This window comes from Brachycentrus maculatus, unplaced genomic scaffold (assembly GCF_059751285.1).
Source record: "Brachycentrus maculatus isolate JH-2025_06_01 unplaced genomic scaffold, ASM5975128v1 h1tg000576l, whole genome shotgun sequence".
In the NCBI taxonomy this organism is placed as follows: Eukaryota; Metazoa; Arthropoda; class Insecta; order Trichoptera; family Brachycentridae; genus Brachycentrus; species Brachycentrus maculatus.
Window position 1 is genome coordinate 237297 of NW_028281316.1, and position 27512 is coordinate 264808.

Consider the following 27512-nt stretch of genomic DNA (forward strand, 5'->3'; position numbering starts at 1 on the left):
ATAGAAAATAAGGAAAGAATGCAATTTTTCATTAATTGATTCGGCAGTCGTTTTGTGGTAAAATCTATCGATTTTTTAATTAAAGTTTTACTTAGTAAATACCACTATTTCTTAAAATCTACTGTGACACGTGTTTCGGTGCATTCCGCATTGAAAATGATGCGGAATGCATCGAAACACGTGTCACAGTAGATTTTAAGAAAAAATGGTATTCACTAAGTGAAACTTAAATTAAAAATAAATAATTATTTATTGGATAATTAATCATCAGATGCAAAATGACTTTTCTGTTTTAAAAAATATATTATTTACACATTATTTTATGTATTTTCTAACCCTTATCTCCCAATGGTGCATAGGTATGGGCTAAAAAAATATATATGTAAAAAAATACATTTATATATAAATACATTTTTTTTAGACCATATTGAAGCGATATATTTATTGAGGTCAGAATGTGAGTCAGAAGTCAATGTTATTTGTAAAACAAAAATATAATCAATTCTAGATATACATTTATATACATATGAACTCACTTAAACACACTTGACTTTGATAAATACCCATCTTGTATTCAACATACGTAAAACAGATGCTACTGTGGAATTTATGGCTATTTTTTATGACCTAAATCTTATTTGCTATTTTGGTCAGCGGATACAATTAATGTTGCATATTATAGGTGCATTAACTTGAGACGAGGCGTCTACGGTTTTTATACGAAAGGAAGATATTAGTCTGAGCATTCTATGTAGTGCGTGTTTCCCAATAGATTTTAATATGTAATATTATATATAATAGTGGCAATTCCCAAGTAAAACTCCTAAAAAAATTCCCAATTAAAAAGGACAGATACTACAGAAAAGTGACTGCCGAATCTATCAATGTAACTTTAATTTAATGAAATGACTATATAGTTTTTTTTCACATAATTTTTTTTTACTTGTGGCCAAGTTTTGTCATAATCGACATCATCAGACTGGTGTGAGGATAGACAAAATTGTTATATACACAACAAGGCAGGGGTTTACCTGTCCGGGAGTATGGACATAAATGAATGTCAGTGCGAATTTTCCTTTAAGGAGTTTGGATGTTAATGAATGTCGAAGTCCATCTGTCAGTTAGTATGGTGTTACTTGTATAGCAATGACATCTGTGGATACTTGTGTGTCATTTTAACATAATTGAAAAATATATTTCGAATAGGTGTTTTTTTTTTTAAAATCATTTTTACATAATGTCTATCTTCATAATGTACATCAATGTACATTGATTAAATGAAAAAAAAAATCCTCATGTACAAATAACCCACTCCCCGGAGAAAGTCGGACATCAGTTTTTGTACTCCCGGAGAGGTTAAAAACCATGATCTTATGTATTTTTTGTGACAAAATTAATTTTAGTTGAATAAGTCAATTTAACTTTTATTTTTCATTAATTGATTTGGCCGTCACTTTGTGGTAAAATCTATCCATTTTTAATTAATGTTTTACATAGTAAATACCACTATTTCATAAAATTTACTGTGACATGTGTCTCGATGCATTCCACGTCATTTTCATACGGTGTTTGAAAATGATGCGGAATGCATCGAAACACGTGTCACAGTAGATTTTAAGAAATAGTGGTATTTACTAAGTAAAACATTAATTAAAAATGGATAACTTTTATTTCCCTAAAAATAATCGGTATATACATATAACAGTCAACGGCAATAAAACTGTATCCACCCTCATTTCCGTGTAATCAGGGTCAAAGGAAACGACGATCAATTAATTGAAACCTTACATTTTCAGAGGGAGTGTAATTTGGGCCGTACCAGATAATCACACAATAGCGGTGACTCTATTTAGAGACCAACGCACCAATGAGCTTGAGGACAAAGACTGGATATTCATTCTGGAAGATGTGAGTATATTAAAAAATTAATTCTCTTTTGTACCTATGAAAATTACTCTTCCAGACACTAACGTGCGACTCCCTGATGTCACGATAAAAGTAAATCCGTTTTTGGAACAAATTGTGACCAGCGATGAGAAATGTATTGTGTACGATAATGTGACACGAAAAAAACAATGGCTTTCAACATCCTAGGGACCCGTCTCCACCCCTAGGCCTGGTCTTACGCTTCGCAGGTCCTTCTGTGTGTCTGGTGGAATATTCGTGGAATCATCCATTGTGAACTGCTAAAACCTGGAAATACGGTAAATGCAGAGGTCTACTGACGACAACTATTAAGGAAAAGTAAGAAATTAAACACAAAACGACCGATGTTGGCCAATAAAAAGGGTGTGATTCTGTCCCATAACAAATTTCGGCCTCATTATGCCAAAACGACTCGTGAAAAAATTTCTCCAGACTTTGCTCCTTCTGATTTTTATCTTTTTAGGTCAATGTAGCAATAATTACAGGAAAAAAATTTTTTAAATTTGTTTGATGTCGAAAATCATTTAGTATAAAATCATTTCAAGTCCAAACCAGCAAGTTTCTAGGAAAAAGGGAACGAAAAACTATCCGAGAGATGGCAGATAGTCTAAGATAATAGAAGAGAATATATTTTGTAATGTAAAAAGTCTTATGCGAGATTTATGTTTAAAAATATGTGTCAAATAAAAATAATGGATTTCTTTTCGGTACCCCTGATATATTTATATATATATTGTAGTGATTTTAAAACAAAGTTACATTTTAATTATAAAATGGAAGATCACAAAGTTAGTTCTTCAAATACAAATTATATTTTTAAAACATATTTATTTAACTAAACTATTATAAATTAAATTAAAAATCTGTATTGCTTTTTTTTATTTCTTTCACAGGTATCATCTACGGGACGAAGGCGTAGAATTGCGCAAACGGCCATCAACCTTAGACCATTAGCGTCCGGAGGCCCGTCGCAACAATGTCTTTCTTTGCAGATGCGACCTTCCACTACAAAGGTACTCTAGACCCTATACTTTCTACTTTTTTTTCTTCTCCTTATTAATAAAATTAATTTCTAATTTGTAATATTTATCAATCTACAACATTTTGAGTGTATCCAAATATTGCTACCAAATCTGGATTATCTCCAACAAAATGTAGTAAATAAATTAACTGGTCAAATTATGAGCTAACATAATAAAAATAAAAATGATATTTTCTGGCGTTTCTCATGTGTGTGATTATAATCCAAGATTCGGACCTCACATACTAATATAAGAGTTTCTGCTCAATAAAAAGCTTCTTTTCATCTCAATACAACAATAGATGTCTCTAGTGAAGTTCTAGTGATTCAAGAACAAGGTTTCTAAACTGGTTCATATATATACATATAGAACTTCCTAGAATTTGAGTAGTGTGGTTGTCAATAATGGGTAGAATTGGTGAATGTTACATGCGTGTAAAGTGATTCCTTACGTGTGTAAATGACCTCTATATTCTTCTTCATCTTTCATGAGATGTCAAAAAAATAGCGGGGCTGACGACCGTCATCGGCTGGTTTAAGTGATAACTTTAAGTACTACATCATAAGTGATTACGCCACGTAAATGCCCAGACTTCCATATTCTTCTTCATCTTTTATGAGATATCAAAAAAATAATATGAAAAATAACTCCTATAATTGGAGATAATCCAGATTTATGTGTATTAACTATTTTTTTCATTTCATCAGGTGACATCGGCATCTATGGAGGTCACCATAAGCTCCGTTTTGCTCCGAGAAGGCAGCGCTGCGTAAGTCACAATGACATATGATATCGCTAAGTATTGGTAGGCAGTTAGAGCCGGCCTGAGTTACATGTCTTGTCAATGTCTAGGGACGAAGACATGCAGTCGATGGCCTCCATGATGTCCGTGAATAACAATTCGGACATCGCGCCGTTGGACGATTTCGAAGAAGATGACTGCAGCCTCTCGGATAACTCCGCTAGTATGAAACAGGTATAGTAAATTATTCTTTTTCCTTCTTATTGATCCTCAGATCTTGTTTTCTCACACACACCATGCCCAAGTATTTGAATTTCTTGATCGTGCCAAGTTAATACATATTTGATTATCTAAGTGTTGATTCGGTAGTCACTTGGTGAAAATCCCCTCTTCATCCTTCAATATCCCAAAGACAAAAATCTAAAATCTAGAAGGTTACTTCAAACGAAGGTTTGATAGTCCCAAGAATTTACAATAAGTATGGGAGTCGAACACTGCAATACATCGTTCCGAACATTTTCAATTTGTTGCCGACGGATGTTAGAGGTAAAAATAAAATATGGAACATAGGCAAAATAAAGGAATGGGTAATGATCGAGAGTTAATTTTATGAAAATTGTAACATTTTTATATTCTTAATTTTTTTATCTTTTTTGTGTGTATATTAGGTTAAAATCGTTAAAAACAAAAAAAATTTTTTTTTAAAAGAACTCAACTGACAAGACACCCAAGATGGGCTTGGTGGGTCTCTGCAAAAAAAAAGTTCTAAATATGTATAAATTGTGATTTAAATAAATGTAAAAAAAAGACTAAGTATCACAATAGATTTAGTAGTATTTACCAAGTAAAACTTAAAATGAATAGTAAAATAATTTAATTTCAGCCTTCCATTTCGTGTATGTAATATATTTATCTTGTCTGCCCCTGTGGTGTAGTGGTTAGCGCGTTTAGCTACCGTTTAGGTCCCGAGTTCAATTCTCAGGGGGGGGGTGAAAATAAATATTAGTGAATTTACACTCCAATATGTATTGTGATTGTCACTCATTGCTCACTCTTTTCAAGAACGTCATAAATAAAAAATTGTAAATTTTCAGTTGTGCATGTTTTCGGTATGCCCAGAAAATGTACTATATCACAGCAAAAGTGGCATATTTTAAACTTAATATTTACCCGCTACAGGGCAGAAAGTGTTGTTTTTGCATTTTGAAGAAATGGTATTGTTTAATTAAAACTAACTAACTAACCATCACGCCGCTTCTCCGCAGGGGTAGGCAGAGAGAATCAAACGCCACACCACTCTGTCTTTGCAAACATTCTTTGCCTCTTCTACATTCATGCATCTCCTCATACATACCCGACGATTATTACGACTCCTGACCCGGCCGCTTTTAAGTATTTGGCATACCTGATTGTGCCAAGTTTTCCTCGGTCGTCCTCTGCTTCATTATTGTTTAATTCATTATTTTTTTTTTAAATATACTAAATATTTTTCAAATGGAGAAAGAACATTCAGGTTTTACCGAAAAAGATCTGTTGCACAGTAAAAAGATCAATAAGTGGCTTGATATTTATTTTTAACACATTGTATTATATTTTTTAACTTTAAAAACGTTCTGAAAAATTCAGTTTTTTGATTTATGACGTTCTTGAAAAGAGTGAGCGAAAAGGGGAAAAGGGGAAAAGGGAAAGATCAAAGCTTAAGTCCAAGACAACTTATGTTAAAATTGGGACACACCACAATATAAATATCAACATACTATGTACGCGATCGCAGTGCTAAGCCGTCCGTTGCGCGTGTGTAATATATTTAGATCTCTCATTTCCTTCCTTCCGCAGATGCTCGACCTCACGCAGCAAATGGAGATGATGACTTCGAGTCTCGCCGGAACTCCAGGCAGCATAGCGTCTCTGGACTCCACCCCGACCGCCTCCACGCCCCTGGACCCTCTGAAGATCCCCCCGTCGGCCGACAGGTTCTCCTCGCAGACCAGCTCTGCCAAGCCGCGATCCATCTTCGAGCCGATCACCTTCACGGCGACCAAGCACCACCTGTCCAAGAAGAACTTGAAGCCGCTAGACCTGAAGTCGAACCTGAACGATTTCGCGTACTCGGAAAACATAGAAGAGTCTAATTCTGATGTGACGACGCCAGTTGTTGAAACTGAGAAGGAGAATGATAAGACTCCAATTGTAACAGACGGTAAATAGACAAAGTTTTATTAACACTCTCTTTATCATTCATCGTTCACTTCACTATGTAATACCACTTCAATACCATACCACAAAGTTAACAATGCTTTTAATATACAAAATATCATTTTTTTTTAGTTTTGAAACTGAGAAAGAGATTGGTAAGACCCCAATTGTTACAGACGCTAAGTAAACATAGTTCTCAGTTTGCTTCCATTCCTCCTTCTTCTTCTTTCAAGTCGGGTCCACCCCAAGTTGACATCTCTGTCTCTGGCAGCGTGTATCTCTGTCTCGGGCAGCTCTAAACAGCGCCTCGACGGTCCTGATCCCTGTCTATCTCTTATATTCCGGAGCCAGGAGATCTGCCTTCTGCCCACACCTCGTCGACCCTCTATTAGGTGCAATAGTTCAATGGCAGAGGTCCCCTTGTTGACAACCATCACTTGAGAGCAATTGTCCTTGTTTGGGGCAGCTCTAAACAGCATTCTCTCATTCTTTGCCGAAGCTTCAGATTGAGGCTGTCGTTACAGAAAATATTTCTATCTATACAGAATATATATCGTTACAGAATATATATCTTTTAAAAACTGGACGAGCGGCCTCTATTCGGCACTTTACGTCAGATTCAGGGTCAACTTTTCCAACAAGGACACTTCGCGGGTACTTAAATATCATGACTCTCTTTTTATTGGCCCCATTTGATATGAGACATGCTTGTGCGTGGTACTGACGGCTGAACACCATAAACTTTGTTTTGATGATGTTCATGTTGAATCCCAACTTTACTCCTGCATCATTGATTCTATTGATCATCAAATACTCTGACACAATTTAATATGCACCGTTTGATGTGAGTAGATCTGAAAATATTGATTACCAAGAAAATCTTGACTGGTGCTTCGAACAATATTAACCCGTTAACCGGGGAGTTCACTTTTTAATTACGTAACATACAACGGGCGCCAACTCTTTCACTATTTCAGTACGTCACGCCCAGTGAATGTACTACTACTACTACTACTACCATCACGCCGTTTCTCCGCAGGGGTAGGCAGAGAGGATGGAACGCCACACTCTTCTGTCCTGACATACACTCCTCGCCTCCTTCACATCCATACATCTAGTCATACATGCCCTCCGATTACGCAGACTTTTGACACCGCCAGATTTTAGGTTCTGATTGATCTGATCGTGGCAAGTCTTTTTCGGTAGTCCACATTCTGTTTTCACATTCGCCACATATATTTTCTTAGTCATTCTCTCGCTATCCATTCGCTCCACATGTCCATACCACCGCAAAGAACTCTTCCTAATCTTTTCAATTATTCCTCGTTCAGCCTTACATTCCTTTCTTATATCGTCGTTTTTGCCCAGTGAATGTAATTTCATATATTTTGTTTATGCTTAAAATTAATGAAAATACTATGAAATATGAATTTTTTTCCTTTATTTAAATTTAAATCACAAAGTAAAATACAAAATTCAAAACAAATAGAAAAGAATTCATGTCGAAACATCTTCTTCTTCTTCTTTATGAGCCCTCTGACCTCCACTGCTGGATAAAGACCTCTTCCCCTTCTTTCCATTTCCTCCGGTTGGTTTCTGCTTGCAGCCAGTTTCTACCCCCACTGCGACAATGTCATCAGACCATCTCTTTCGGGGTCTTCCGATATCTCTTTTGTTCTCCCAAGGTCCAACAAAGATAATTAGTCGTCGAAACATGTATGGATGATTAATTACCTTTGTTGCTAGAAAATATAGGTCCCGTCCATTCCAGGGCGCATACTTACAGGACGTATTCATATCGCTCACTCCTTTGAATAACGTCACAAATCAAAAATCGTAAATTTTCAGTTGTGCATGTTTTCGGAATGCCCAGAAAATGTACTTTATCCGAGCAAAAGCGGCATATTTTTAACTTAATATTTACCTGCTACAGGGCAGAGAGTGTTGTTTTTGCATTTTTAAGAAAAGGTATTGTTTAATTATTTTTTTAAATATACTAAATATTTTAAAGTGGAGAAAAAAACCTTCAGGTTTTACCTAAAAAGATCTGTTACACAGTAAATAGTTAAAGAAGTGGCTTGATATTTATTTTTAAAACATTGTATTATATTTTTAAACTTTAAAAACGTTCTCCTGAAAAATCAAGTTTTTTATTTATGTCGTTCTTGAAAGGAGTGAGCGATTTTTGCTACCCGTTCCCGATATTGTTTACGTTTGACGTATTTATACGTCCCCCCCAGTTAACAGGTTAATGTTGATTTTGTCTCCAGTGTCGAGGGCGCCGCTGAGCCGGGAGTCCTCCCGGGAAGACAGCGTGGGCAGGGAGCCCGCCGTGGCGCTGGACCTGCTGCAGTGGTGTCGCCAGGTCACGGCTGACTACCCGCAGTGCCACGTGGACAACCTGGGCTCCAGCTGGACCGACGGCGTGGCCTTCTGCGCCATCATACACCACTTCCGGCCCAATCTGATGTGAGTTTACCAGTAACCGCATGGTTCGAACCTTTCTACACTAGAATATCAGTAATCAGTATCTTCATCTATGTTGAGATGTCAAAAAAAAATGGAATAAAATATTGACTGTTTGCAGCGACATGTCAATTATCGACCCGAAAGATCCGGACACCAACATTCGCATCGCGCTGAAGGCTTCGGAAGCGCTCGGAGTGCCAGGAGTGTTCCACGCGTCGGAGCTCCGGCGCGCCCGCGGCCCTGACCGCCTCGCGCTGATCACCTACCTGCACCAGCTGCGCGCCCTCTTCACTCACCGCCAGTATCGCTTGGACAAAATTGGTGAGATATCTCCATTGTTATCTCAACACATTGTTGTCGGCCGGTTTTTTCATCAAACCCAACCCTAATTATACTCAAATTCATTTTCATTAATACTCAAAATCATTTTCATTAATTGATTCGGCAGTCACTCTGTTATAAAATCTATTCATTTTTATGTTGTTTTTCATTCATTCAAACCCTTATCCGCACTTTATCTTTAGCGTTATCTTTATCACTAACACATGAAGGAAAGGTGATCAGCCCCCTGTTTCAGGTACCAGTCCAGGGTAATATGGAATAAATATTAGATTAAAAAAAACACTTACACGAAATATATTTACTTTACCCCCCCTGGGAATCGAACCCGGGACCTCCACAACGGTAGCCGAGCGTGCTGACCATTACGCCTCCTTTATGTTTTACTTAGTAAATACCACTATTTCTTAAAGTATACTGTGACACGTGTTCCGATGCATTCCGCATCATTTTCAAACACCGTATGAACCTTCAACGTCCCAGGGACCCAACTCTATAATTTAGAATTAGCTTCATATACGGTGTTTGAAAATGATGCGGAATGCATCGAAACACGTGTCACAGTAGATTTTAAAAAAGAGAGGTATTTACTAAGTAAAACTTAAATTAAAAATATACTCAGACAGTTTGCCGCCCGACCCTCATTATGTGATTAGTATACAAGTAACCGCAACACCCAATTCCCATCTGTACAATGTTTGCAGGCGTCTCTCGTGCTCTACCAAAAGTAAGCAAATAGAACGCTTATAAGCGTCTTCTGCTCTCTACCAACAGTATGTAAAAGATGCTTTTAAGCGTTTCCTGCAAATTTGAAACGTAGCGTCACTTCATTATTCATTCCATGTAATATATTGTAACTGACTGAATTACTAGCATTCACGCTGCTTTACCGCAAAAGGTAGGCTTGCAGACTTATATATGTATGCAAATGTTTAGGATATAATGAACCTCTTTTCTGTGGAATATTAGCATATTTTGATATAAGACCCCACTTTTATACAATTTGTATAATTAATTGAAATTGAAAATGATTGATTCTCCATAGAAGAAAAATATTAAATGTCATAGAGAAAAAAAATCATTATTGCCATCACAAAAAAATAAGTACCTGCTCGAGATTGAATATAAAAATTTAAGCGGGGTAAGTTGACCAGATAAACGAAGGGCCTTAAAAACTAACTTACCATCACACCGCTTCTCCGCAGGGGTAGACAGAGAAAATAGAACACCACACAACTCTGTCTTTGCAAACATTCTTCGCCTCTTCCACATTCATACATCTCCTCACACATACTCGGCGATTATTCCATCTCCTGAACTGACCGCTTCTAGTATATGTAATACTTGATAATGCCTAGTTTTCCCCGGTGTTCCTCTGCTTTGCTTACCAACCACATTCGCTATTAATTTGTTTTATTATTATTTCTTCACTTTTTTCAATTATGAAATTAAATTATAATCATAATATATTAAATTGATTCGTAGTCCTGAGAGACTCCTTATAGAAATACTGACCACACATAACAGCCAATCATTCTTTGCCAAAGTTTCAGGTTGAGGTTATTGTTAAAAACGATTTATTTCTTTTTTTATTGAAAATATAAATAAAAATAAATCACCAATGATTTATTTTCTTTTTTTTCCCCAGGGCCTACATCGGAAGAGTCGTCATACACCATTGGACGATTCAACACAGACAAAGACACAGATATATCAGTGGAGCTCTTCTCTCAGGAAATACTCACCATGAGACAGAAGAGGATGGAGGCACAACCTGCTACCAACAGAACGTCTCTCAGGTATGAAGCCTTAACACATTGACTGCCAACTATGAAATAACTTGTAGATTGCGTTCTTTGCTAGGACGCCGACTAGGAGTTATCTCCTAATGTGTTTACTTGCCATATTTATGCAGCTATGATAAAATTTGCAGTATATCAGTGATAACCTGGATAGATGGTGCATGGAAAGAGCACAAAAAATCAATGCTGGCTCATACGAACAGAAATTTATTAATAAATGAACAGAAATTATTTAACAATTTTTTTATGCATTCCGCATCATTTTCAAACACCGCACGAAACACGTGTCACAGTAGATTTGAAGAAATAGTGGTATTTACTAAGTAAAACATTAATTAAAAATGGATAGATTTTACCACAAAGTGACTGCCGAATCAATTAATGAAACAAAATCAAGAAGTTGAAGAATATTTTTAAAGAGTGGCTTTTTAGACCGGAATCGAAAATGGCGCTATATAAATTATCCAAATTTATTATTATAAGCATTTTCTGTTCTCTACCAACAGTATGTAAAAGATGCTTATAAGCGTTTCCCGCAAACAATGTGTGAATAAATAAGTACATATAGTGGATTTATTAACCTTCTTTTCCAGCTCTCAAGGCTCTGTGGATTCACAGCACTCCCAAGATCGGAGCAGCACCATTTCGAAGCAAAACATCCAAAACATAAGCTCCCCCGACCGGACGTCCGCCGACGCCACCTTCCAGAAGGAAAAGTCTCCCGTCAACGCCATGAAGGACATGATAATGGCCTCCTCCAAGAACATATTCGGGAAGGTGCTCTCTCCCACCAAGGACAAACTGGCGAGCCTGAACTTGAAATCGCCGTTTGAAAAATTCACCATGCACAAGGATGTCGGCGATGCGGCGACCAAGAATGTCGCCGCTAAGGAGGACGCCAGGGACAAAAAGGAGATTACGTCAGGTACTTATTTGGGTACTTATCTGCCTCCTCAGTGTAACTGTTAGATTAGGTTAGGTTAACACTATCCTTATCTATTTATAGATTTGGCGTTTGATTCATAGAACTCCATTTTAATTTATATATTTAATATTAAAATCAAACACTGATTTTTATAGTCTACTAAATTGTGACTTAATTTTCGCCTCCAAAGTGTAATGGTCAGCACGCTCGGCTACCATTCTGGAGCTTCCGGGTTCAATTTCCAGGGGGTGTCAAATAATTACAAGTGATTTTTTCACTCTAACATTTATTCAATACATATTCCCTGGACACTGTGATAACACTGCATTTATATGATGCAGTGCCCTATGCACCATTGGGGTGCGGATAAGGGTTTGAAGGAGAGTATCTATTTATAGATTTGGCGTTTAATTCCTTGAACTACATTTTAATCTGTATATTAAATATCAAAATCATAGTTTTTTATTACTTAAAACACATAAAAATAAAATTTGTGACAATTGTTTCGCCTTGTTATGGTATTTTCAAACTACGTGAAGATTAAATGGACTGAGGGTCCTTATATAGCTACAAACTAAATGCCTAAACTAATCACGATGTTTTTGCCTATTTTTAGGCGACGTATCCACCAAGAACTCGCTGCCGCAGCAGCCGACCATGGGCGTGACCGTCCGAGAGGCGTGGCCCGTCAAGCTGATGACCAGGAAGCAGCTGACCGACCCCTTCGGCTCCGACGAAGAAGACGAAGACGTCCAGGATGTCCTGACTGTCCACGTGGACGACTGTGAGTGCCTATTTTATATTTTTCTCCCAATCTTTTCATCAAAATAAATCAATTAGATTGTCTGTATTCATTATTGAAGTGATTGAATGTGATTGCAAATTATGTGAATTTTAATGGACCCTATACATCGTTTTGCCGTGCATTCACCTGAAAGATCGCATTCCGACTGCATTCAGTCTACTTCCATCCTATTTGCCAACTCCGTGCTTCACTTCTATATATTGGGTGTTAAATTATGTGATTTTTTACGGAAACCATACAATGTTTTTCCACACATTCATCTTAGAGATCGCATTCCGACTGCATTCTGTATACTTTCATAAATTTTTTGCCAAATCTATACTTCAAATTATTCCCATTAGGGTGTTAAATTATTTGAAACTTTAAAGTTTATTGAAACCATACATCGTTTTACCGCTTATTTTGACTGCAGTCAACTTTCATACTTCTTTTGCCAACTTCTTTTTCTTCTTCTTCTTCAGCCTTTTGTCCTCAACTGCTGGATATAGGCCTCTTCCATATCTCATTTTTTGAGGTCTTTTAATGCCTCTTATTCTCCCAAGGTCTCTATCTCAAAAGTTTCAGGAGTCTCTATCTCAGAAGTTCCGGGGTCCATCTTATCGGATCTTGTCTTGTCACATGGCCTGCCCTTTTGCCAACACTTCCATACATTAGGGCTGCAAACATGACTCAGTTGTGCACTGCCAGTTTGGCCTTTGCTTTTTATTTGCCATAACTGATTTCAGCGCACCATTCACTCCGTCCTCAGCATTCACTCTCTTTTCTTTATCTTTTTTAAGATTTGACTTATCATTGTTTTTAAAAAATCTGTGTAAACCAGGCGATTGCCATGAATCTTCCTCAAAAGACATCTAGAGGAAGACAAAAAAAATCATGGATGATACAGAAAATCCATGACTTAGATGACATTGTATATGATAGAAGGACCTACAACCTGAAGATGAGGGGATCTGACCCAACAGTCTGCAAAGACGAGTTTGGATGGAGCCAAGAAAGAAGATTGTTTTAAATAATGCTTTCTTTGTAAAAATTCAAAATTCATAAGAAAAAAATTAATGCCCATTACATGTAAATCTTTAAAAAATATATAAAAGAAAAGAAAAGGACTATTATACCATTTATCAAATAGAACAATAAACCTTGAGTGTGTAAATCCCTCTCCAAGCACAAGAGCTCAGTCTCTTTTGGAGAGGCCCAGCGAAACTAAAATTATAAGTTTGCCATATGCAGAAATTGTATCAAATTTTACTAAAAAATGTAACTGTATGAAATAAATAAATAAATAATAAATATTTGTAGCTAAATCAAAGCAGCCCACCCTGGAAATGAATGAGCAAAAAATACTGGAGATCAAGGGGGATGAGATCTCTCATCCCTTAGCCTCGAGTGACCGCGAAACCACCCCGTTATCTCCGCTAGAGAGCCTACCCAAACCTACGCAGGTACGTCCATCAACTAAACACATCATTTGGGGCTATTTTCGTTCAGCAATTTTGTTTTCGTTTTCACACCAAACGCTTTGTATTTATTTTTTATCATTTAACCGTTTTAGTGCTGAGATTTTTTGTTAAATTTATGCTAAAATTAGACTTTATCATCCTTACTTATTAGGTGCGTACAAAATTGACAGTATTTTTCTCAAATATTAACCGATTTTAGTACTTCTTTCCGATATTGGTGGAGAACATTTTGTGATAAAGGTACTTATCACAAAATGTTCTCCACCTTCTTCACTTATTCTTCTTCTTCTTCTTCTTCATCTTGCTGTAGGCCTTGTGGCCTGTTTTTAAGAGGGATTAACCTCCTACGATGTGGATTCCCAGCTATCGACCCATCTCTTTGGTGGTTTGCCGGGAGTCGTCTACCATGGGTACTTATATGTTTAATAATTTATTTAGGAGTCAGAATAATCGGCAGGTGTTATGAGCTAGTCCGCCTCTGTGGGGTAATGATCAGTACGCTCGGTTACCGTTCTGGAGGTCCCGAATTCGATTTCCAAGGGGGGTATTTTATGAGTGATTTTTCACATTAATATTTATTCAATATTACCAGGACTGGTACCTGAAGCGGAGGCCTGATCACCTTTCCTTCATGTCTTAACTATCAAGATAACACTGCTTTTATATGATGCAGTGCCCTATGCACCATTATGGTGCGGATAAGGGTTTGAAGTGAAGGATATATGGAGAGATACACAGTTGAGGCGAATATTGTTTATTCTTTTCTCTAGCAGCGTGATGGTTAGTTAGTTAGTTATAAATATAGTTAAAATAAATGTGATTCGGGAAAAATAAAAAACAAATTTTAATTTACAAGAATGTGTCAAAGTCGTTTGAATGTTTTTACTATTGATTGGCAAAAATTCTTATTTATGGTAGCCAAGCTTCGTATATATAATCCAGGCTATTTCTGTCTGTATAAAACATATACATACAGGTTATGAATTTTTAATTATTTTTTGCTTAAATTTATTTTTTCGTAATGTACTATACCATACCAACATCCTTAATAGTAAATATTTTTAATTCATTAGATGAGTATGCATTCTTACATATTGGAGTTTAGTAGGTATATATATTTATAATAAAATGTAGTATTTCCTATAACACTCTTTAAAAAACTACATTTTTTCAATTAAAAATCTTCTCCTGACTAATATAAGTACCCAATGGTGTATAGGGCACTGCAGCTTATTAACACATTGTTATCTTAATTGTCACTTATGTTAAAGAAAAGTGATTAATTCTGCAATTCCAAGTCCAGGGTAATATTGCATTTTACAGACTATAAAATTCAATTTTTTCTTAAAAAAATTAACCCCTAAATTCAGGTGTTCTATTTAATATACTCGAAATTAGTATAAAAAATGTCTAGTGTTTGATTTAGAATTCCCACCAGTCTTAAAAATGGCCATATATTTGGTGCCGCGGGAAACCGATCATTGTAGTGATGGGGATCGTACAATAAAAAAATGTAGTAACTAAACAACGCTATTTGCACTTGTAGTACACAAAAACACTCTTCTTTTTCATGAGCCCTCTGTCCTCCACTGCTGGACATAAGCCTCTTTCGTATCTTTACATCATTATCCATTATCTTCAATATACGTCAATTGTGTAATGCGATGTTTTATGATGAAGACGAAGAAAAATAAATTTCACAAAATGATTTTCAGGGATTTTTAAGGTTAGTTCCGTTTTATAAACTAAGATTTTTTTATTATTATGGCTTTGCAATCTCAAAATAAAAATGTATTAATTTTTAATCACATCACCTCTATCTAAAGTGTAGTATGTATTTAAAGTTAACATTGTAAATCAAATGCAGTGCCCTATACACCAATCGGTCCATTTATAACGAGATATTTATATTAAAGCGGGGTGGGTATGCATGATGAATTAGTCGTTTTAACTTTGTTCATCAGAATTATCATTTGTGGTATTATAAGTTATATATATTTTTTACTTTATGTTATAAAATAGTATGATTTTCAACTCCCATTAAGAAAAAATAGGAAATCTAGACATTTTTGCTAATATTCATGAAAATATGTATTTAACATTTAAGATTTTATAACTCTGCTGCATTGTAGAAATGTTGCAATTCATTTAAAACATAGTGATCAGTAAATAACTAGTACAAGCCACCACTATGGGGGCTACTTACAAGTATTACTGACAGTACTTACATATACAAATTCATTGTTAAAATCACATGTCATAAATTTATTCTAATCTAGCTAGTAGATCAATAAAATATTTCCCTAATTATGTATTACTTTAGATGAAATTGCTTAAAATTTTGCAAATATTGCTTGCCGTCATAGCCATGAAATTCATAGCTCTTTTCAATTGCTTGTATCATGTTTTTTTTCCATAACATTTGCACTAATCAAAGGATGTAAAAGTAAATAAGATCATTCGGTAAAAACATAGCAATCTCCAACCTAATTTGCTTGGAGAGCTAATGAGACTGATATCTGCCATTATTGAACACAAATATAAAACATTTTTTGGTTAGTGCCTTTTTAAATCCATAAATTCATTTAATCTCAGGGTAGGTACTTTTATTTAAAAATGTTCCTGGCCGGTAAGCTTTGACATTCGGTGGCATTGCATTTAAAAAAAAAAGAGAAAAATCCATCATTTGAATCATCCAATCAGCAACTGCTGTCCCGACATGACGAGCTGAAGGAGAGAGCGAGACAGCTGCTGGAGGCCACGAGAAGGGAGGCGAGGGAGAGAGAGAGCAATAGGGCGGAGGCGTCGCCCGTAGAAAACCAAAGCCATTTAAATTCGACCAATCAGAGAAACGGGAGCCCGCCAAACAAGGTTTGAACACGGACTTTTATCATTGCTTTTTTGTTTTTGTTTGGTTTTTTTTCATTTTGTGTTTGTTTGATTTATTCATTTTTCGTCGCTAAATTGGCTCAAAAAAATTATATGATCTTTTTCCAAATTGTACGCAGGTAAGCATGTATTATATATGTTGAAAAGTTATGAAATTTGATATTCAAAATTTATCCCAAATGAATATGCACAATAATGTTGCATTCTCACACTGCTGCTGTCCAATTTATTTAAAAAATTGTACTTTTAGTGACACCTGTAAAAATTTTGTAAAATAATTTGTAATGCCGACTTTAATTTCAATAAAATACCTATTGTTATCTCATTTCAAGACTGGAATATGGAAGCCTGGGCATTACGAGGTTTACCATAATATTTTGAGTGTGTCCACATCATTGTTCCAAATTTCTGGATTTTCTCCACTTGGGAGTTATTTATATCAGGATTTCAATTGATATCTCAACAAAGATGAAGAATATGAAAGTCTGGGTATTTACATGGGTTGCAACCTATCAATGATTGAAGTAGAAGAATTTGTACCGACATTCCTTAGGAGATCTGCATTTTATATATGTAATAAAAAAATAACCACACATATATAGTTTTTCCACATATATTTTATTTGACCAGTCACCAGGTTTCGTCGTTAATAGCAAATCAAATATTTATTGACTTGGCGTTTAATTTGTAGAACTCCATTTTAATTTATGTATTAATTTTAAATCAAACACAGATTTTTTGAGTCTACTAAGTTGTATTTTATTAACAAAAAACACATAAAAAATTATATTGTGACAATTGTTTCGCCTTGTTAGGGCATTATCAAACGAATGTCAACATTTGATAATGCCCTAACAAGGCGAAACAATTGTCACAATATAATTTTTTATGTGTTTTTTGTTAATAAAATACAACTTAGTAGACTCAAAAAATCTGTGTTTGATTTAAAATTAATACATAAAGCAAATCAAATAAATCAAATAATCAAATATATGTGGAAAAAAACTGTAAAGTTGTTATTTTATTAAATATCAATGATTTGTTTAAGTGATCACTTCACACACTGTTTAACATTCACCATTTTACCCATGATTAGCATCTAAATTTCTGTCTCATTAAATTTCTTGCCAAAACCCAAATTTTCTTAATTCTTCAACAACAAAAAAACTCCATCCAGTCATTATATTGCAGTATATTTAATTATTTCTTTTTAATGAAGAATTTTTGTGGCATGATTGTCAGAAATATACACATATATAAATATAAACAGAAAATCAGGTTGTGGTCCTGTGGTTAGTGTCGCGGACTCTTAAGTCAGAGTTTCTCGGTTCGAACCCACTCTACCACAATTTGATACCTATTTCTAATGATGAGCCGCTTAGGCTCACAGATATAGTATGAAATTGAAATATTTGTGTAAATAATAAAAACACAATTTTTTTTCTTTTCTTCAAAAAAAACATGTGTTTTTTTTATATCATATTAAAATGGTTGGTTTAATTGTTTAGCAATCAGAGGAAGCCAGACAAGCAAAACTGAGAGAAAGAGCAAGAAAATTGATAGCGGAGGCACGAGCCGGTATGACCGCAAGGTATGTTCGTTTCACTTGTACTAATTGATTCGGCAGTCACTTTGTGGTAATATCTATCAAGTTTACAATTTAAATTGAACTTGGTAAGTACCACTAAATATTTAACTATGTTTGACACATCGCTCACTCCTTTTAAGAACGTCATAAATAAAAAATCATCAATTTTCAGTCGTGCATGTTTTCAGAATGCCCAGAAACTGTCCCAGCAAAAGCGGCATATTTTTAACTTAATATGTCGCTCACTCCTTTCAAGAACGTCATAAATCAAAAATCGTCAATTTTTAGTTGTGCATGTTTTCGAAATGCCCAGAAAATGTGCTATATCCCAGCAAAAGCGGCATATTTTTAACATAATATTTACCTGCTACAGGGCAGAAAGTGTTGTTTTTGCATTTTGAAGAAAAGGTATTTTTTAATAATTTTTTTAAACATTCTAAATATTTTTCAAATGGAGAAAAAACCTTCAGGTTTTACCAAAAAAGATCTGTTGCACAGTAAAAAGTTCAATAAGTGGCTTGATATTTATTTTTAATACATTGTATTATATTTTTAAACTTTAAAAACGTTCTAAAAAATCAAGTTTTTTGATTTATGACATTCAACAAGCAATGGAGCCTCAAAAGTAGTCAAAGTAATGAATTAAAATTAGATTTTTTTAAATTTAAATAAAGATGGCCTTCAATGATTAAGTCCAAAAAAAATCCCTCTTTAATATATTTTTTTTGTAAATATATTTTGCAGCCCCAAGCCTGCTTTTATATTCCTCATCATCTATGTTGAGATATTAATATGAATAACTCCTAAGTCTCTACTTTATCTCTAGTTTATCTTTATAAACCCACAATTTGTGAACAAAGATTTGGATACACTCAAAATATTGAAAAAACATTATGTTAAAAGATACGAAATTTAAGTATAATTTTATTTTACAGTCCCACCTCACCAGACAACCGCATGGGAACGGTGGAGGTCTTAACAGCTGCGCAAGCGTTAGCGGAACAACAATACGCATCCGGTAAGATACTCACCGCGTTCCCTCAGAGGAATATGTGGAAACTCATAACCTCGACTTCTTCTTCCTGGCTACATCCCAGCTTATTGTCCTTGTAGACTGCTGGGGTCAGCTCTGCTCATCCTCAGGTTATAGGTCCGTATGTCCTGGACAACTTCACCTAGGCCATGCCTCATGTTATCTTTCTGCAGCACCCATGAATTCCTTGGTCTTCGTCTAGATAACTTTTGAGGAACATCCATTTCTATTGTCTGGTTAACTGCATGTTCGGGTTCTCTGCGTCCTATATGCCCATACCATCTCAATTGTCAAGCATTCGGAGCCATAAAAGAGTGCGGGTCTGACAATTGATTGGTAGACTTTTCCCTTTAATTTGGATAGCATTTTTGGATCGCAAAGTTTGATTAAAACTCATAACCTTGACTGACGACAAATATAAAGACTATATTGCGGATGATTCTAGAACTGTTCACTTCCTTGCAGGCTTAGCCAATTCAATGACTGGCGGATCACTGGATGGCAGTCCTGTTAGAAGCATCAAATCGGAGAGCCACGCCAACTCCGATTCAGAGAACAACTTCCTCAAAAAAGACGGTACGTTGCTATGTAAAAAAATCAATATCCATGTACATAAAAATGTTAATGTGCGTTTGTTCCAAATCTTTGATTACTAGCTGTATTCGGCCACGCGTCGCAGTGGCTCAGTCTGATAAGCCCCTTGCACTTTTAATAAAAATTACATAATTTGTTCATACAACACACTATTTAATTTCGACACATTTTTTTTCACAATAATATGAAGACTAAATTACAAAAAAGACAAAAATGGTAAAACATAAAAGCATGTGTTGGGTTGTGGTCCCGTGGATAGTGTCACAGACTCTTAAGTCAGAGTTTCTCAGTTCGAACACACTCAACCACAATTTAATACCTTTTTCTAATATTGAGCCGCTTAGGCTCACAGAAATAGTATGAAATTAAAAATTTTGTGTAAATAATACAAACATAAATATTTTTTTTATTTTTTTTAAACTGTTTATTGGTAAGCTACATCATTATGGCTCATCCCCAGGTTGTTTTGGAAGAGTGTGTTTAGTTCAGAGCTGTAAAAGTTATTTTCATTCAGTTTTAATGCAAAAGAAATCACTTTATAGACAAACCGGTGAATCGCCAGCTTTGTCAGTCAGTGACAAATTGACCTTGGCCGGCGATTTGCCGGTTTTGTGTTGCAATGAGTTAAATAGAAAAAAATATATAGAAAGCACACACATCGCCCACTCCTTTCAACAACGTCATATATCGAAAATCGTCAATTTTCAGTTGTGGATGTTTTCGGAATGCCCAGAAAATGTACTATATCCCAGCAAAAGCGGCAAATTTGTTACTTAATATTTACCCGCTACAGGGCACAAAGTGTTGTTTTTGCATTTTGAAGAAAAAGTATTGTTTAATTATTTTTTTAAATGTACTAAATATTTTTCAAATGTAGAGAAAACATTCAGGTTTTACCTAAAAACATCTGTTGCACAGCAAAAAGTTCAATAAGTGCCTTCATATTTATTTTTAATACATTGTATTATATTTTTAAACTTTAAAAACGATCTCCTGAAAAATAAAGTTTTTTGATTTATGACGTTGTTGAAAGGAGTGAGCGATATAGTAATCCGTGCCAGCAAAATGGCGCGCTAAATGCCCTTATAAGCGCGCCACTAATATAAAATTAAATAACTTGGAATATTATTTGATCAGGTTCTCCGGAGCACAATGGAAACGAGACGCCTTCCCGCCAAAGTTTCGAAGGCGGGGTGAAGAAGTCCAGTTCGCCGCTTAAATCATTTGCCGAACTGATGGATCGAATCAGCCCTGACAAGGACTCTTATATCACCAAAGGGGTGGGTACTTTGCATTTATCGTAAAAAATTTGGATGTTGTTCATTGTTCAGGCATTCACTTCAAGTTGGAGACTGACCAGAGCATTTTGTCGTAAGGTAACACGTTACGATGTCAAACATCCCAAGAGTGACAGGCGAAGGCATAAACAGGTCCTTAAGGTGAAGACTGACCGGAGCAATTAATCGTAACGTAACATGTTACGATGCGAGCATTCAGGCAGTCAGTACAGCGAGCCGAGCGCTCCATCCATAGTTTCAGTTGCTTGCCGTGAGCGATATTACGACGTTATGTTACGACGAAATGCTCCGGTCAGTCTCCACTTTTATGGCAAGACATGATTAAATTTTAAATACAACACTTGTTTTTTACCACTTGAAAATTATATTTTATCAACTAGTTTCGGAAGTCCGTCTGAATTCGAAACATTCATCTCCAACATCACATCTGGAAGGCATCAATGCTTTATCTATTTTTGTTTTTGGTAAGGTAAGGTAAGCTATGATTATTTCAATGTTTTAGAATTTAGTACAAAAAACCCTGATGATGACAAGGTTCTTGTCGAAACCGGTTCAATATAGTGTACCTATAAAAAGTGGTTAAAACAAAGTTGTTTTATTTTACAAACTTTACCTATTTATTTATAGATTTAGCGTTTAATTTTTAGAACTCCATTTTAATTTATATATTAAATGTTAAATTCAATCACTGATTTTTAAAGTCTACTAAATTGTATTTTATTATGTAAAACACATAAAAATGAAATTTGTGACAATTGTTATGGCATTTTCAAACTGTCATAAATTTTATTTTTATACATTTTTAATAATAAAATACAATTTAGTACTTTTATTTTAACATAAATCACATCTTTTTAATTTAAAATATTGAAAAACATATCGCTCACTCCTTTAAACAACGTCATATATCAAAAATCGACAATTTTCAGTTGTGCATGGTTTCAAAATGCTCAGAAAATTTACTATATCACAGCAAAAGCGGCATATTTTTAACTTAATATTTACCCGCTACAGGGCATTTTGAAGAAAGGGTATTGTTTTAATTATTTTTTTTAAATATACTAAATATTTTTCAAATGTAGAAAAAACCTTTAGGTGTTACCTTAAAAGATCTGTTGCACAGTTAAAAGTTCAATAAGTGGCTTGATATTTATTTTTAATACATCTCATTATATGTATTCTTAAACTTTAAAAAAGTTCTCCTTAAAAATCAAGTTTTTTGATATATGACGTGTTTTGAAAGGAGTGAGCGATATGTCAAGTTACCTGTCAATATTATCAAGTTGCTTTACCTTTCACGATCCATCATCAAAGCTGATGTGTGTTTACTGTTTGCAGTTTGGCAAGGACATGAACAACTACATCCAGAAGGAAATGGAAGCGTTGGAGCGGGAACAGTCTGCCATCGATCAGCAGGCGGCCGTGCTGGAAAAAGAGCTGCGCGCCGTCATGGAGAGCGGCCAATCCGAAGCTGTAAGTTTCCCAATTCCTCTAGCTGTCATGGGTGCTGGTAGCGTTCTGGATCGCTGTGTCGGGTGTCAATTCCAGTGTATGTCGATGATTCGGCCTGCATTGCAAGGCACATGGCGCTATGATAATGAAATGTTGATACAGGTGTCCAAAATTGCATTGAAAATGCTAGAATTTGCTCTGCGTACTGCCAGGGTTTTCGAAAATACCCGCGTGCTGAGAACTCTTTATAACTCCTTGGTGCGAAGTAGACTCGAGAGTGGCTCCATGATTTGGGGGCCACACGAGCTTAAGTACTCTCTTATAGTAGAGAAAGTCCAAAAGAAGTTTCTGAGGTATCTCTACATGAGAGAGTACGGCTATTTTCCTTGGCTCTACCCGACCCAGTTTCTCCAGGGTATGCTTGGCTACAATAGTTTAGAGACTAGAAGGAATGTGTATGTGACTACGCATATTTATCGATTGTTGCGCTGTACGACCGATAATCCTGAAATTATCCGGAGCATTGGTCTTTATGTTCCCGTTTGTTACCTAAGACAGCGTCTGCATAGATTGTTTCACATTCCTATATACAGGACCAACCTGCCGATGGTTTTGCCTATAGGAAAAGCTACCGCTATGTTGAACAATATCTCATTGGATATTGATCTGTTCCATGTGTCTGAAGGAGTTACTAAAGCGGGATTCTTCTGCACCTTTAGCAATAGTATTCTTGCTTATTTTTTATTTTTGTTAATGTATACCCTTTAAATTTTAAGTTTTAATGTGTATGTTAATTATAAATAAATAAATTGAATTGAAAATGTACTACAAAACATAAGTGCAGTAAAATCTCGAAATAATCGACCTCTACTTAACGAACTTTGGATATTACGGAAATGGAAAATTCAGTTACATCACCCCACTACTTTACAAACTGCACTGGTTACGCTTTCCCGGAAGGGTTGAGTGTAAACTCTGCCTACTCATGTATAAATCAATACAAATATGGCTCCAGAGTACCGTAGAACGGGGCTACTTGAATTTTGATATGTTATTTGAGCCCAGTACAAAAAAATTATTTAAATCTGTATTTGGTCTACAATAATAAGTGTCACCTGTCAGGGAAACAATGAATCATGTTGATAAGTTCATTATTGTAGACCAAATACAGATCTAAATATTTTTTGTTGTACTGGGCTCAAGTAATACATCAAAGTTCAAGTAGCCCCGTTCTACAGTATATAGTTTAGTTCTTTTGAAAAAAACTACAATCATATTTGTATGCTACATCATTTCCACCATCATCTTTTCCCCAATTAATTCGCAGTGAAGCGCCCTTGTGGTAGTATTTTACGAAAATGGCGCTATATTAATTATCCAAATATATTAATACCATTAACGGACAAAAATCAGGTCTAATGTTTATTTTTTTCTAAATATCACCTCATTCTCACTATTTCTAACTGCTGGTGGAAGAGCATTCCACGCCATCAATATCGTGCAACAGCAAAAGGAACGCTTGCCAAATTTAGTGCGCTGGTTGCGACCTGGTGAGATCGGGTGCGGACAAGAGTTTTGAAGACAGAGTTCAATGAGTTTACAGGTCTTCAAAGTCACGTCAGAGAGCAGCATTATTTAGCTAATCGGTTTGAGCAGACATCCGACATCCGTAGCATGTGTAAGACGGAGGATATCGTGAGGTGGGGACGACAACGAAGGCGATACTGGAATGATTATCTAAACAAAATGTCAGATGACAGACTTCCACGTATCATCCTTCAAGGAATCCCTGAAGGACGCAGACCTCCAGGCAGACCTCCAAAAAGGTGGAAAGACAGCTGGGAGTCAACGTCCCAGGAGCTAGGAGCACAAACAGATCCTTAGGATCTATAAAAAGAAGAAGAAGAGGTTTGAGTAGGCTTTTTATTTAGCAGAGATCCTTATGTAGAGATTGTTTTTGTTGCAGGAGGAGAATGCACTGATGGCCCGGTGGTTCACTCTAGTCAACAAGAAGAATGCACTTCTCAGAAGACAGATGCAACTCAACATTTTGTAAGTATTGTCAGACGCCTCTAAAGTTTGGAACCTCAGTGCAGTGTGTCTAATATGGGGCAATTTTACATCAAAGGAGATGCCCACTTCTTCTTATTCTTATCTTTCATGAGCAGTCTGTTCTCCACTGCTGGAAATAGGACTCTTCCCCTTCTTTCATTTCCTCCTGTCGATTGCTTCTTGCAGCCAGCTTCTACCCCCCACAGCGACTTTGTCGTCGGACCATCTCTTTTGGGGTCTTCCGACACCTCTTTTGTTCTCCCAAGGTCTCCATCGTAGATGCATTGGGGTTGTGAAGAATATTATGAAGTAGCGTGAGAAATTGTAGACTTATGCGCTGGTTGAAGTGAAGTCATTTTAGTTCCGTGCGAGAAAGTGAAACGTTGTCACATTTTTTACACAACGAATTATATAATGTGGTGCATCATTGTAAAGTTTGGGTGCCAGATATATGTGGCTTCTCTGGCCGAATATGGTTGGCATTTTTGGTACTTTACATCAGTGTTTTGCAAACTTTTTCTATCCAAGGTACACCTACCAAATTAAAAAATTTCAGAGGTGCATATTTACCATATTATGGTAACATATTTAACATATTATGTTTAATGCGAAATGTGAGCATACTTAACTGAGCACGGGCAATCAAAATTTGGACTGAAAAAGAGCAACATTTTCAGAAACAATTTGAAAATTACCAACATTTTCAGTAGCCGGGCCAGATTTTAGAAATGAGATTTCTTACCGGGCTGTAAAACAAAATTTATTTTATTATTCAAAGCAAAGATATTTATATATATTTATATATTTATATACATTTATATATATTTAATTCCACGAAAAATAGTTTATATTCCATACTTCTCAGTTCTACTGTTACTCTTCTCTTCTTTAGTCCAACGTCTTAACTACTTGATGCCATTATGGGTCTTGAAATTATCAGGTTAGTGAAATACTCCCATATATGGGATATGATACGAACTACACACGATGGAATATACACTAAAGGAAAAAATGTGTGATTTGCTCCGCGGGCCGCAAGTAGACTCCCGGCGGGCCGCGGGTCGACTGCCCTTGCCTTACGTGATATTTTCTCGGTGGTGATTTGGCTATTGGGTTTGTCTGCAGGGAGCAGGAGAGCGAGCTGAGGCAGCGGCACGCCCGCGTGGACGGGGAGCTGCGACAGCTGCTGGGCGTGGAGGAGTGGAGCAAGTCGGAGGGGCAGCGCGGGCGGGAGGCGCGGCTGCTCAGCGAGCTCATGATGGTGGTGGACGCCCGCAACCAGCTGGTGCACCATCTGCACGAGCACGAGCAGGCGTGAGTATACTATAGCTACGTATATCGCTCACTCCTTTCAAGAACGTCATAAATCAAAAATCGTCTATTTTCAGTTGTGCATGTTTTCGGAATGCCCAGAAAATGTACTATATCCCAGCAAAAGCGGCATATTTTTAACTTAATATTTACCCGCTACAGGGCAAAAAGTGTTATTTTTGCATTTTAAAGAAAAAGGTATTGTTTAATTATTTTTTTTAAATAGACTAAATATTTTTCAAATGGAGAAAAAACCTTCAGGTTTTACCCAAAAAAATCTGTCTCACAGTAAAAAGTTCAATAAGTGGCTTAATATTTATTTTTAATACATTGTATTTTATTTGTAAAGTTTAAAAATGTTCTCCTGAAAAATCAAGTTTTTGATTTATGACGTTCTTGAAAGGAGTGAGCGATATAATACCCAACCAAAGCCGTCTACAACTATTTATTTATAGATTTAGCGTTTAATTTGTAGAAGTCCATTTTAATTTGTGTAGGGTTGTGGTCCCGTGGTTAGTGTCGCGACTCTTGAGTCAGTTTCTCGGTTCGAACCCACTCTACCACAATTTTCTAATAATGATCCACTTAGGCTCACGGAAATAGTATGAAATTGAAGTTTTTTTTTTTCATTTGTCCCTTTTCCTTTGCAGGATCGAAGATGACGACGAAATAGAAAGGAACCTGTCTCACGTGGAACTGCAAAGAAAAAACCAGTGCTCCATACAATAGTTCCACATCATTCAAATTTGGACAATCTTTATTCACTAAGATCCGATTTGTACCGGTGTTGTCGTTATATCTAATGCCGTACATCGTTCTATGTGTGCCGCAGTAGAAAAGAATTCATTTTAGCTTATTTATCAATGTCAAAATTATCATGGAAATCTTTTTAAAACTGTGAATTGAATTGTTTAAATGTGTTTTTTTTTGTCTCTTAAAAAAATACATATTATTTTAATATTTTGATTGTACCCAAATCGTTGTTTACAATTTCTGTGTTTGTTCCCACTTAGGAGTTATTCATACATATTTTTTTATATTTCAATATAGATAAAAAAGAATATGGGAGTCTGGGTATTAACAGAGCTCATGACCTGTCATAGGCTGGTTTAACCAGCCTTATTTAGGTTCAACCATAGATGGTATCGAGGAACTAGCATGTAAAAGAAGGTTAGCCTAAATTTAACTTCCGAATTTGACTACTTTAATTTGTCAATCGTGGATAGAATGGTGAACATTACTCATGTAAAAAGTGACCGCTCAAACCAGCCTATGACCAGGCCGTAAGCTCTGTTAATTCTCAGACATCCTTATTCTTCTTCATCTATGTAGGGATGTCAACAAAAATATAATAAAAATATATATATTACCATTTTCATGAGCGATTTATATTTTATTTATTGTTTCGGCATTAACTTTGTGGTAAGACATGTTACAATGATTAAAGAAAACACTTGTTTTTTACCACTTGAGTTTTATTATAGACTACATCTTTCAGAAATGACCTGAATGATGGAAGTTTAATTTCTGAAACATGTAGTCTATAATAAAACTCAAGTGGTAAAAAACAAGTGTTTTCTTTAATCATTGTAGCGATTTATATATTTTT

The 27512-nt window shown here is 35.8% G+C and overlaps 1 protein-coding gene across 2 annotated transcripts in view; it reads left to right on the forward strand.

The window, feature by feature from the left end:
- Positions 1-27261, forward strand: part of LOC148301323 (EH domain-binding protein 1-like) — a 31413-nt gene extending 4152 nt beyond the window's left edge. Inside the window, exons 4-23 of one of the 2 annotated variants that reach the window (XM_088273437.1) lie at positions 1797-1908; positions 2820-2939; positions 3656-3717; positions 3801-3924; positions 5527-5890; positions 8157-8355; positions 8474-8676; positions 10343-10493; positions 11090-11421; positions 12038-12205; positions 13526-13668; positions 16390-16557; positions 18084-18166; positions 19099-19181; positions 19662-19772; positions 20928-21070; positions 22427-22561; positions 24507-24592; positions 25718-25906; positions 26554-26880. In XM_088273437.1, the coding sequence (XP_088129563.1) occupies positions 1797-1908; positions 2820-2939; positions 3656-3717; positions 3801-3924; positions 5527-5890; positions 8157-8355; positions 8474-8676; positions 10343-10493; positions 11090-11421; positions 12038-12205; positions 13526-13668; positions 16390-16557; positions 18084-18166; positions 19099-19181; positions 19662-19772; positions 20928-21070; positions 22427-22561; positions 24507-24592; positions 25718-25906; positions 26554-26632 (3055 nt within the window). In that variant the 3' untranslated portion in view covers positions 26633-26880. Of the gene's footprint in view, positions 1-1796; positions 1909-2819; positions 2940-3655; positions 3718-3800; positions 3925-5526; positions 5891-8156; positions 8356-8473; positions 8677-10342; positions 10494-11089; positions 11422-12037; positions 12206-13525; positions 13669-16389; positions 16558-18083; positions 18167-19098; positions 19182-19661; positions 19773-20927; positions 21071-22426; positions 22562-24506; positions 24593-25717; positions 25907-26553 lie in introns of both variants that reach the window. The other variant, XM_088273438.1, reaches the window with a different exon arrangement.
- Positions 27262-27512: the final 251 nt, after the last annotated feature.